At 44.9% G+C, this 13,567-nt stretch overlaps 1 protein-coding gene across 1 annotated transcript in view; it reads left to right on the plus strand.

Moving 5' to 3' along the window:
- Positions 1–13,567, plus strand: part of PHACTR3 (phosphatase and actin regulator 3) — a 168,004-nt gene that overhangs the window by 28,789 nt on the left and 125,648 nt on the right. The window contains exons 6-7 of the mRNA XM_044299648.1: positions 3,893–4,145; positions 5,631–5,875. Of these exons, the coding sequence (XP_044155583.1) occupies positions 3,893–4,145; positions 5,631–5,875 (498 nt within the window). The remainder of the gene's footprint in view (positions 1–3,892; positions 4,146–5,630; positions 5,876–13,567) is intronic.

The following is a 13,567-nucleotide window of genomic DNA, read 5'->3' on the forward strand; positions in this document are numbered from 1 at the left end:
GCCGCAAAAGATGCGGACAGCACTCTGTGTGCTGTCCACATCCGCTGCACCGTTCCGTGGCCCCGCAAAAATAATATAACCTGTCCTACTCTTGTCCAATTTGAGGACAAGAATAGGCATTTCTACAATGGGCCGCCCGTTCCGTTCCGCAAATTGCGGAAGGCACACGGGCAGCTTCCTTTTTTTGCGGACCGCAAAAAAATGGCACGATCGTGTGCATGAGGTCTTACACTGTGGTTTTTCTGCATGAAAATCTACTAAAAAAAAAATGCCCCAGGGGTACCTGCACGCAAATTCTGTGCAGATTTTTGTGTGGATTTCTCTGTGTATCAAAATACGGATGTGTTACTTGTTTTGTTTGTTTTTTGTGCGGATTTTGGAGCGGTTTTGCCCCACTATAAGGGTGAAATCCACACAAGGCAGCTCTGCAGTGCCCATATTAAGTATCACGTAAATGATACTGTCCGGACTTTCCTAAACTGCTATTAGTTGAGATACCTAAGACTAATGCCAGTAAGTGATATGTAGATGTGCAGCGCTGGTGTGTCACACAGGGTTTCTCACAGTTACTATGCCCTATTAGAATCCATGGATCCCCAGTAGGCAAGATGCTATGGTGTGTGACGGTGTTGTGGTTTATCTTGCTGGAGGTTGTTGCTCAGACATGCCAATACACTGTTCACAGGCCTGTTGACTGTTTCCAATGACAAGCAGGATAACTGCGAAACACTAAATTTGTTTGTGGTAAAGCTGGGTGACAGCTAACATAAGCCCCATTACAGGAGCTGGGACCCAACTTTATTAGATTCGAGCATGTCAAGACTATGGCTACTTTCACACTTGCGGCAGAGTGATCTGGCAAGCAGGTCCGGCGACAGAACTGCCTTCTGGATCCTGCAATCTGTGTGCAAACGGACAGCATTTGTAGACAGATCCGGATGCGGATCCGTCTTACAAATGCATTGCAAGAACGGATCCATCTCTCCGGATGTCATCCGGAGAAACTGATCCGTTATATATTTTTTTCACATTTTTACTGATCTGCGCATGTGGAAGGACGGATCTGGCATTGCAGTATTTTTAATGCCGGATCCGGCACTAATACATTTCAATGTAAATTAATGCCAGATCTGCCATTCCGGCAACTAGTCCGGAATTTTGCGGTATTCCCTCCATCCAAAACGCTGTTCAGTGACTGAACTGAAGACATCCTGATGCATCCTGAATGGATTTCTCTCCATTCAGAATGCATGGGGATAAAACTGATCAGTTCTTTTCCGGTATTGATCCCCTATGAGGGAACTCAGTGCTGGAAAAGAAAAACGCTAGTGTGAAAGTACCCTATGCAGTCATAATGGAGCTGTGGATGTAACACTACATTACCAGACATGTTTGCAATTCTGGGATAAACTAGGTCATAAGCTCTGCCAGTGCTATAATGGCCACCATATAGGCCACCCAGCTTTCCCAGGAACAGATACACTGAGAAATAGAAGATAATATCTAACAACTTGACAGAAGAAGACTCAAGGATTCTGAGCGTCAGTTAGTACATCCATGTACAGCCAGGTCCATAAATATTGGGACAACGACACAATTCTAACATTTTTGGCTCTATACACCACCACAATGGATTTGAAATGAAGCGAACAAGATGTGCTTTAACTGCAGACTGTCAGCTTTAATTTGAGGGTATTTACATCCAAATCACGTGAACGGTGTAGGAATTACTACAGTTTGCATATGTGCCTCCCACTTGGCTTCTCAGCTCTTCCATGGCCAGGTGTGTGTTATTCCCTCATTATCCCAATTACAATGAGCAGATAAAAGGTCCAGAGTTCATTTCAAGTCTGCTATTTGCATTTGGAATCTTTTGCTGTCAACTCTCAAGATGAGATCCAAAGAGCTGTCACTATCAGTGAAGCAAGCCATCATTAGGCTGAAAAAACAAAACAAACCCATCAGAGAGATAGCAAAAACATAAGGCGTCGCCAAAACAACTGTTTGGAACATTCTTAAAAAGAAGGAACGCACCGGTGAGCTCAGCAACACCAAAAGACCCGGAAGACCATGGAAAACAACTGTGGTGGATGACTGAAGAATTCTTTCCCTGGTGAAGAAAACACCCTTCACAGCAGTTGGCCAGATCAAGAACACTCTCCAGGAGGTAGGTGTATGTGTGTCAAAGTCAGCAATCAAGAGAAGACTTCACCAGAGTGAATACAGAGGGTTCACCACAAGATGTAAACCATTGGTGAGCCTCAAAAACAGGAAGGCCAGATTAGAGTTTGCCAAATGACATCTAAAAAAGCCTTCACAGTTCTGGAACAACATCCTATGGACAGATGAGACCAAGATCAACTTGTTCCAGAGTGATGGGAAGAGAAGAGTATGGAGAAGGAAAGGAACTGCTCATGATCCTAAGCATACCACTTCATCAGTGAAGCATGGTGGTGGTAGTGTCATGGCGTGGGCATGTATGGCTGTCAATGGAACTGGTTCTCTTGTATTTATTGATGATGTGACTGCTGACAAAAGCAGCAGGATGAATTCTGAAGTGTTTCGGGCAATATTATCTGCTCATATTCAGCCAAATGCTTCAGAACTCATTGGACGGCGCTTCACAGTGCAGATGTACAATGACCCAAAGCATACTGCAAAAGCAACCAAAGAGTTTTTTAAGGGAAAGAGGTGGAATGTTATGCAATGGCCAAGTCAATCACCTGACCATGCATATCACTTGCTGAAGACAAAACTGAAGGGAAAATGCCCCAAGAACAAGCAGGAACTGAAGACAGTTGCAGTAGAGGCCTGGCAGAGCATCACCAGGGATGAAACCCAGCGTCTGGTGATGTCTATGCGTTCCAGACTTCATGAAATATCAAGTATTAAAAAGTGAAAGTTTGATTTATGAATATTATGTCCCATTACTTCTGGTCCCTTAACAAGTGGGAGGCATATATGCAAACTGTAGTAATTCCTACACCGGTCACCTGATTTGGACGTAAATACCCTCAAATTAAAGCTGGCAGTCTGCAGTTAAAGCACATCTTGTTTGTTTTATTTCAAATCCATTGTGGTGGTGTTACGAGCCAAAAATGTTAGAATTGTGTCGGTGTCCCAATATTTATAGACCTGACTGTATAGGGAGCTTTATGGTGGAGTCCATGTGACAACTAGTGATGAGCGGCAGGGGCTATATTCGAATTAATGATATTTCACGAATATTTTGTAGAATATTCGTCATATATTTGCGAATTTCGAGAATTCAAGATTATTTTATTGAATGTGAAAAATTGGCATGTAAAAATCGCGTAATGCGAATTCGTAACACGAAATACAGGTGTGGGTCACTTTGGCTACAATTTTCAAGCTGCTAGAAGTTTCATGAGTTTCTCCTGAGACTGGAGAAAATGGTTGGCACGACAAAACATTACAATAGCTTTATATGCAGATAGAGTCAAGTGCTCCGAAATATTCGCGATTGCGCTAATCAGCAGTGATTAGAATACTTCACATTTTAGCAGGTCTGACTACAGATTACTGATTGGTGCACTAAGTATTGTTGTGAACTTGACATTGCTTCCTTCTCATTGGCCCACAAGCAAGAAGCAGAGAGGAATCATGTGTTCAGATGGAATAAAAATGCTGAATATTCGATATAACGAATATATAGCACAATTCTCGAAGTGGCGATATTCGCGATAAAAATTTACTATTCGAATATTCGTGCTCAACACTAGTGACAACGGTGAAGCAGTTATAAAGTGTGAGGACTCTTACAGCTACAATTTTCTTGGGCTCCTTAGGTTTCTGCAGCATGACATTTTAAGTTACGGGAAGGATCAATAACCGAACTGCCCCCCCAATATTCTCAATTCCTTTTGTATAGAATTCGAAGACATGACCTCCCCTCCCTCCAGGATCATGAAGAACTCCACTCCTGTCGGCTGCTCCCATATCTCAGGACACAGCAATCTCTTCCAGACATCCAGCCAGAAACCCCCAGAAAGTAGCAGTCAAGTTGTGAAGCATTCCACCCCAACTGGATCTCCTCATCTGCCTGCCATGCATATGCCTTTACCCCCCAGCCGAGTCATTGAGGAGCTCCACCGGGCCCTCGCTACAAAACATCGGCAAGACAGGTGGGTGCAGCCAAGGAAGCAAGGTTAAAGGGGTTGTCTGTTTTCAGGAGGAAAGCAGAGAGAACCTGCAGTAAAGAAGTGATCATTACTTACCTAGCAGATCCTGCACCGCCGCTACAGTTCTCCCAACAGACCTGCTTACCTGGCTGCAGCGGTGATGTCACATTGACAACTTGTGACTGCTGCAACCAATCACTAGCCTGTTCCATGCACCACTGAGACCAGGGATTGGCTACAACGGTCATATGTTGTTGACATAACATCACTGGGTGAACATATCCTGGATGGGATCTGCCAGGTAAGTAATGGTCACTTTTTTATTGCAGGAGGATCCCCTTTATCTTCTGGTTTTCTCCTGAAACTGTAAAAAGCTTTCTCTTAAAGGGGTTGTCCACAGTTTTTACACCCATGCTTTACTGTTAATCCTTTTATCACTCCAATGTTACTACAAATTACTTAGTGGGTGTCCTTAAAAGGTGTGTTCCATATTTCTACCCCTCCTAGTAGGGTATTGTCCTAGGGCTCATGCACACGGCTGGGCTCACACCAGGAAATGCGGCCCATGTACTGTATTCAAATGATAATGTGAGTACAGTACTACAGACCTGCAATCAGATAGGAACAGACTTAATCAGAAATCACTGTGATACAGTGAGTTTTGATTAGAGGAGCTGTGGATTGTCCGGGATGTGCAGCTGACACACAGGCCACGTTTCCCAGACCGAGCACGGTCATGTGGATGAGCCATTAATGGACAGTCCAACAAAATCAGATCCCCATGGTAATTTGCCTGACATACATGCTTCAAGTATTTTATATTTTCTGTAATGGAAATCAGTTATTATGCAATTACTTCCAACAATCAGAGCTACAGTGTAAAGCATGGAGGAATGGCAGATCAGCAGCCTAAGGCATTGATGAGGAAAGAGGTGTATTTCAGACTACCTCAGGGTCCCATTAGTCCATGCATTTAAGCTGTAGTGATTGATCATAGGTAAAACCTGATAGAAATCATTTGTCATGCTCCTGGAGAGTTTCTTTAAAGAAGAACTCACACAGTTTTTTTAATGCTCTGACCTGTTAGGTACATGAGGTAAACTGCAGTGAAGGTAATCTTCTTACCAGTGATTGTATTTGTGAGTTAAAACCTCCCTTCTGATCCTCAGCTGTGTCATGTGACCAACACTCTCCAACTTACACAGGACAGGAAGTCAGTTACTTCTCTATTCATTCCTATGAGACTGAGAGTGAGGCTCCCATAGGAATACATAGAGAAACTGCCTTCCTGTCCACACATAGGATGCTGTGTTATTTGGAAGTCAAAGAGTTGGTCACATGACACAGCTGAGAATCAGAAGGGAGGTTATAACTCACAAATACAGTCACTGGTAAGAACAGTACCTTCACTACAGTTTATATCATGTACCTTTATTAGATTATAAAACAGATTATAATATAAAATAGCTGAGATTTTCTTATTTTCAGCTTTCATAGTCGAGAAGTAAAATCTTCTCCGAAGAAGAGGATTGATTTCCGAACATCACGGCCCTCTAGTCTAGATAAGGGCAGAGAAGGGGTCTCTAATTCTAATGGCGGCGACTCTGTGAATAAATGTGGCTCTGTGAAGGAAGCCGAGGAAAACAAAGAAAACTTGATCAGGGATTCCAGCCATAAAGACGACATGCTGTTATATGAAGATGAGGACGAACTCAACAACTCAGTTATATCTGGTGAGACCTCCCAATAGCCTCCTGTACCTCTCATGTTTTATACTCCACTCACGTTCAAAGCTGCATCCAAAACATTGATGAACTCCAGTACCTTTACACAAGGCGATGATCGGTACGATTGAGTGACAAACGAATCGTTTCTTGGTGTAGCGAGCGTTTCAACAATGACCCTTAAGGCTAAATGCACACGATCAGACCGCGCGAAAAATCCACACTGTAGGTCATGTACATTGTATTTTATGAGAATTTTAAATTCTCATGCACACAATGCAGATTTTTTCCATGCGTATTTTAAAATCTGCAGTATGTAAATTTATTTTATTTTTCCTGACCGGATTTTCTCCATTCACTTTAATGGGGAGAGTAAAATCCACATGCGGATAATCTGCAGCAAATCTGCATGTAAATCTGCACCAATTGATGCGGATTGACCACACTGATTTCCCTGCAAACACCTGCGGATTTCAGTGCGCATTGTCCGCACATAAATCCTGAACGTGTGCATTTACCCTTAGATGTGCCAATTATCGTTCGCGAAATCGTAATTTCAATCGCATATTCCATTATTTGTAAAGCAGAATGTTGTATGGTGTTGTGGACAAATTGATCGCCTGTAATCATGCGTGCAGTATGAAATCGTTAACGTCCAACGATAATTTTTGTGCCCACACAAGCGATCGAACCCACAGGATATCTACCGATTGTAGGTTGTTGCTCTATCGTTCATTGCTTCTACACTGCTCAATAATCATGCAGTTTCACTCGATTTAACGATAATCTACACAATAACTGGCTCATGTAAAGGTACCTTTATTCTGAAGGCAGATTACCAGTAATTAAGATTTTCAATCAAGTGCCCATACCTGCCCCCTGAAACAGAAGATTTATACTTAGAGTAAGTAGAACATAACGTGCTTGTTAAAAAAATACCTTTATTAATATGAGGGGGTAACAGAGCAAATAATTGCTCAAGTGATATCCTAAATTAAGAGAAAGATACTCTTTAAGAAAACTCCTACTATGAATAGGATAATAGATTTCAGGAAGAGATAGAAAGTCACATAATGTGAAAAATATGCGGAGACAGGGGGGAATTATATTATAGGAAAATAGGTATCTTTCCCTAGATATCCCTAGAGATCTAAAACCTGTGCCCAGGGATACCCCCTAATGGTGGAAGTACCCTGTCTCCGTACCTATATCTATCTAGACCCTAGTAAAACCTTACTTGAATAGTGGATACAAGATAAATCCATTAATCCAAGAAGAAAACACCATAATATCAATATATTGGTACTAAAACCCCAACGCGTTTTACCTGCACCTGGCAGTTCATCAGGGGGTGATGTATAGTAAATATTCGTAGGGAATACCAATAAAGCAATAAGTAAATGAAGATACTACTTAGCTCCCATAAATGGTCTGTTGGATATGCAAACGATGAAAAGACTCTGTCAATGGATAGTTAACTGATCAGAGGAGCCCATTGCACCACAACTGCAGACATCAGCTCCAATGGGCTCCTCTGATCAGTTAACTATCCATTGACAGAGTCTTTTCATCGTTTGCATATCCAACAGGCCATTTATGTGAAAAAATACTGTGTAATAGGCCGCTGCAGACAGTTAAATTATTCGCGCCACATCTCCTGTGTAAATTGTGCGCATCCCTAAAATATCAGTGACATACACAGCACTTTTTCCGTAGACAGTGTCCGCTGCGGACAGTTAAATTATCCGTGCCACATCTCCTGTTTAAAGTGTGCACATCCCTAAAATATCAGTGACATCCAGTGCACTTTTTCCATAGACGGTGTCCCCTGCGTACAGTAAAATTATCTGCGCCACATCTCCTGTTTAATGTGTGCGCATCCCTAAAATGTCAGTGACATCCAGTGCATTTTTTCTGTAGACGGTGTCCCCTGTCGACAGTTAAATTATCTGTGCCACATCTCCTGTTTAGAGTGTGCGCATCCCTAAAATATCAGTGACCTCCAGTGCACTTTTTCCATAGACGGTGTCCACTGCGGACAGTTAAATTATCCGCGCCATATCTCCTGTTTAAAGTGTGCGCATGCCTAAAATATCAGTGACATACAGTGCACTTTTTCCGTAGACGGTGTCCACTGCGGACAGTAAAATTATCCGCGCCACATCTCCTGTTTAAAGTGTGCACATCCCTAAAATATTAGTGACATCCAGTGCACTTTTTCCATAGACGGTGTCCCCTGCGGACAGTTAAATTATGGGCGCCACATCTCCTGTTTAAAGTGTGCGCATCCCTAAAATATCAGTGACATCCAGTACACGGGGAAGTGGCTATGATGCTAATGGTACACGCAGAGGCCGTGGCCCTGAGCGCGGAGAAACAGCGCCTCTGCCAGAGCACAAGAAAAACAATCATCCAAAATACCTAGCTTAATTTCTCAGTTTGCAGGGCAGCGCAGAACACCACTCTTGAAGTCAGACCAGTGCGACCAGGTGGTCGGTTGGATTGCAGCAGATAATGCTTCCAGTCAGTTAAGCACCACCCTGTCTTCCACCAAGTCCAGTCTCAGTAGCCAGGAGTCTGGTCAACACAATCCTGACCCTGATCCTCCTTCCTCCCACCACTTACAGTCTGGCCAAACAAGTGAACCCACACTTGGATATTCCGAGGACCTCTTTTCATCGCCATTACTTGATTTGGCCCTCTCACCGAGCACGCTTGAAAAGGGACATGAGGAGATCTTGTGCCCTGGTTCCCAATCTCTTGAACATTTACAGTCACAAGAACATGACGGTGTGGAATGGCAATTAGTGTTTAATGAGGTGGATGATGATGAGACACAGTTGCCAATGAGTCAACCGCAATTACTGTCTCAAGAAGTTGATGAAAAGGATGAGACACAGTTTTCAATCACTGAGGTTGTGGTTAGGTCAACAAATCAGGAGAATGATCAGAGTGAGGAAGTGGAAGAGGAGGTGGTGGACGATGAGGTCACTGACCCAACCTGGAAAGGTGGAAAGCAGTACAGAGGGGGAGGGATCTGCAGCACAGTAACAGGCTGGAAGAGGCAGTGGGGTGGCAAAAGGGAGAAGGCCGGCCACACCACACAGGCATGCAACTGTTCCACAGAGCAACCCCTTATGGAAATCTCCCTTGCCAAGGGGTAGATGTTCTGCAGTATGGCGCTTTTTTGAGGAAAGTACGGACGACAAAAGGATAGTAGTTTGAAACCTGTGCTATACGAAAATGAGCCGGGGTGTGAACACTAGGAACCTCACCACCACCAGCATGATCTGCCACATGGCATCCAAGCACCGTAATAAGTGGGACGAACACCTGGGTCCACACTCTGTGTCTGCGGGTCACACCACTGCCACCTCTTCCCCTGTGTTACGTGCTGGCCAATCCCCTGTCAAAGGCGCAGGCCCGGATGCATCCTGCCATGCACCTGGACCTTCGCAAGCACCATCAGCGACCACATCCTTTTCCATGTCCCAGCGCAACGTACAAATGTCCTTACCCCAGGAATTTGAACGCAAGCGCAAATACCCACCCAGCCACCCACCCACAGGCCATAGCACTAAATGCGCAACTTTCCAAATTACTGGCCCTGGAAATGTTGCCATTTAGGCTTGTGGACACTGAGGCCTTCCGCAGCCTGATGTCGGCTGCCGTCCCTCGTTACGCAGTCCCCAGCGCCACTATTTTTCACGGTGTGCCATGCCCACCTTACACCAACATGTGTCCCGTAACATCACAAGTGCCCTGACCAACGCACTTGCCCGGAAGGTCCACTTAACCACGGACACATGGACAAGTGCATTCGGCCAGAGACACTACATTTCCCTGACGGCACACGTCAGGGAAATGTAGTGGTGGCCAGGAGCAAGTCGTACCCTGGGATGGCATGGGCGCTTCCGACGCCAAGGATTGCGGGCCCTACGTCGATCAGGGTTTCTGCCAGCACCTACATTAGTGGCTCCAACCCCCACTTCTCCTCCTTCGCCTCCTCCACTTCCACCTCCGAATTATCCACGTGCAGCACCAGTCAGTTATCAGTTGGTAGCTGGAAGAAGTGTAACACTGCAGTGGGGAAGCGGCAACAGGCCAGCTGAAGCTGATATGCTTAGGTGACAAACAGCACACCCCCGCAGAGCTGTGGCAGGGAATAAGAGACCAGACTGAGCTGTGGCTCTCGCCACTCAACCTAGAACCAGGCACGGTTGGGTCTGATAATTGCCGTAACTTGGTGGTGGCTTTGGAGCTCGGCAAGCTCAGACACATCACATGCCTAGCCCACGTGTTTATGCTTGTGGTTCAGCGGTTTCTCAAAACCTACCCCAGTTTGCCTCAGCTACTGGTGAAGATGCGCCACGTGTGTGCACATTTCCGCAAGTCACCGACAGCTTCAGCCGGTCTGTCTACGCTGCAGCAGCGCTTCCAATTGCCAGCTCACTGGCTGTTGTGTGACGTGAGCACGCACTGGAGCTCCACGTTCCACATGTTGGCCAGGCTTTGTGAGCAGCAGAGGGCAGTAGTGGAATACCAGCTGCAACATGTTCGTCGCCTTTCCAGTCAGCTTTCGCTATTCACAAGCAAGGAATGGGCATGGATGTCTGACCTCTGTGAGGTTTTAAGAAACTTTGAGGAATCAACACAGATGGTGAGAGGCGATAAAGCTATTATCAGCGTAACCATCCCACTTCTGTGTCTACTCAAACGTTCGCTGCTTACAATTAGGATGACGCTTTGCATGTGGAAGAGGTGGAAATGGGGGAATACATTATACAGGGTGATAGCCAGACCACCCTCAGTTCGTCTTCTCAGAGCAAATTGGATGATGAAAAGTAGGAGGAGAAGGAGGAGGAGCAGGAGACGGTTGCCCCCACTACAGAGGGTGGTACCCATGAAGGTTTAATTTCATCTGTTCTGCGTGGGTGGGCAGAAGAGGAGGAAGAGGATGAGATTGAGAGTGATCCTCCTGATGACGACAGCGAAGTCTTGCCTGTTGGTACTCTGGCACACATGGCTGACTTCATGTTAGGCTGCCTTTCCCGCGACCCGCGTGTTATATCCATTTTAGACAACATTGATTACTGGTTGTTTACCCTTCTCGACCCTCGCTACAACTTCTCATCTCTCATTTCTCTGGTGGAGAGGACGAGCAAAACGATGCAATACCAGAAGATTCTTGTTGAAAAATCGCTCCGCAGAGTCCGCAGTTCCTTGACCAACCGAGGAGGGGAGACAAGGGAAACACACAGCAGTTCCAACAGAGGCAGGGCAACACTCTCCAAAGCCTGGGACAGTTTCATGACACTCCGCCAGCTCCCTCACCCTGATGCGCGGCCTAGTGTCACAAGGAGGGAAACATTTTGGAAGATGGTGAAGGAGTACATAGTAGACTGTGTCAGCGTCCTCCATGATCCCTCAGTGCCTTACAACTACTGGGTGTCCAAGCTGGACACATGGCGCAAACTGGTGCTCTACGCCTTGGAGGTGTTGGCCTGCCCTGCCAACAGCGTTTTGTCTGAGCGGGTATTTAGTGCTGCTGGTGGCATTATAACAGATAAGCGTATCCGCCAGTCAACTGAAAATGCTGACAGGTTGACTCTTATAAAAACGAACAAGGCCTGGATTGACCATGACTTCTCGACTTCATCAGAGGAAAGCGGATGAACATAAAGGTATTTGTCACATATAATGCCCTCGCATATATGCCCTTCACATATAATGTTTTACAGGGTCAGCTCACATGCAGGCCCTCGCATATAATTTTTTACAGGGTCAGCTCACATGCAGGTCCTCGCATATAATTTTTTACAGGGTCAGCTCAGGCTCAGCTGCAGGCCCTCGCATAAAAATTTTTAGAGGGTCAGTCACCAGCAGGCCCTCACATACAATTTTTTAGAGGATCAGCTCACCAGCAGGCCCTTTACCTACAATATTTTACAGGGTCAGCTCACCTTCAGGCCCTCGCAGCCTGCACGCTCCCTTAAATGTTGCGACATCTGTGGCATTGTACTGCACATTTCAGAGTGGGCTTTTATTGTGGGAAGTCTGAGGCACATCTGTGCAATATTCATGCTGTCTAATCAGCACCTTGATATGCCACACCTGTGAGGTGGGATGGAGAAGTGCTCACTAACACAGATTTAGATAGATTTGTGAACCATATTTGAGAGTAATGGGTCTTTTGTGTATGTAGAAAATGTTTCAGATCTTTGAGTTCAGCTCATGCAAAATGGGAGCAAACCGAAAGTGTTGCGTTTATATTTTTGTTCAGTGTAACTGGAAGACCCCATTTAAAGGGGTTGTCCGGGTTCAAAACTGAACCCGGGATAATAATAAAAATGTATCTGATTTAAAAAAAAAAAATGATCCCGGACATATCCCTGTTCTCACCCCTCCAGCCCCCCTAATATTAGAATTGGAGCATTTCATGCTCCGATGCTCTCCCTTGCCCTGTGTTGATTCATGCAGGGCAAGGGCTGTTTGGTTATACTTTTTACACGTCCCTCACTGACTTTCAATGGTGTTCATGACGGTTCTGACATGGCTATGTAGGACATAATACAACCGGATCCGTTCATGACGGATTCATGCGGTTGTATTATGGTAATGGAAGCATTTTTGCATATCCATGACGGATCCTCAAAAAACGCTAATGTGAAAGTAGCCTTAATATACTCCTTGGAAGTGCCGTGGAATTTTTCTTTTTGTCTTTTTGGAAGTTGGATTGCCTCCTCAGCCGCTGGAACCCTGTTACAAAGTTTTCTGCTGTGCTGCTCACAACCTTTGGACTTTATCTTTGTTAGCAACTAATCCAGCATTTTTACCAGAGAAGTGGCCTTGATTGGTTGGATCTGAGTCTGAGACATTCTATGTTGAGTCTAGTTTCAAGTTACGATGGGTCAGAAAAGACCACTGTGTGTTGAAAAGATTGTATCTTGAGGCCATTGTATCCTGAGGGAGCACTGTAATATGATTTCCCCTATACATATGTAATTTAATGATGTTCTGTCTCCATATTCAGTCATAAGGTTTTTGTTCAGTACTGACGGCTTCTTGAATATAGGGAGAGCAGTACCCAGAAATCATAGGGTCCCAGCAAGTCACAATGGACTGCATTCCTCTGTGAGAGCTGGGCTACAACTTGCAAAGTGAGTGCTCACCCTCATTTTTCAGAATTCTGTATTGATTCATTTCATGATCTACCTCTTTAGAGGAGCTCTGATTATTCATGTTTTACCTGACCCAGGTTGCAGGCAGTCACCACTGGGGGGAGCCACCTGCCTATGGCTTTATACTGCTGAATGCAAAGGGAGCTGTATAAATCTGAATGTGGTGAGCTCTCCCTAGTGGTGACTAGTGGAATCTGCTGAAAAATCCTGAAGCAGAATCCATAAGTGGATGCAATTTGTATCCCAATGCGTTTTGGTGCAGTTTTGATGTGTTTTTTTTCATGGACTATGGGGAGAGTGCCATGCACATGTTATGCCAGCCATCCCTAGCAACACTACAGTGCTGTAAAGTAAACACTAATGTAGTGTTTACTTTGAGGGTATGTCCACATGAGACATAAAACTAGTGGAAAAATTATTAGATGAGTAAGTTACATGTGGATTTGTGGTGGATTTTACTGCGGATTTGACATGCATTTCACCCTATGCACAGCAACATAAATTGACATGTAGCAGGTTC

The sequence above is a fragment of the Bufo gargarizans genome, chromosome 6, assembly GCF_014858855.1.
Source record: "Bufo gargarizans isolate SCDJY-AF-19 chromosome 6, ASM1485885v1, whole genome shotgun sequence".
NCBI classification, from domain to species: Eukaryota; Metazoa; Chordata; class Amphibia; order Anura; family Bufonidae; genus Bufo; species Bufo gargarizans.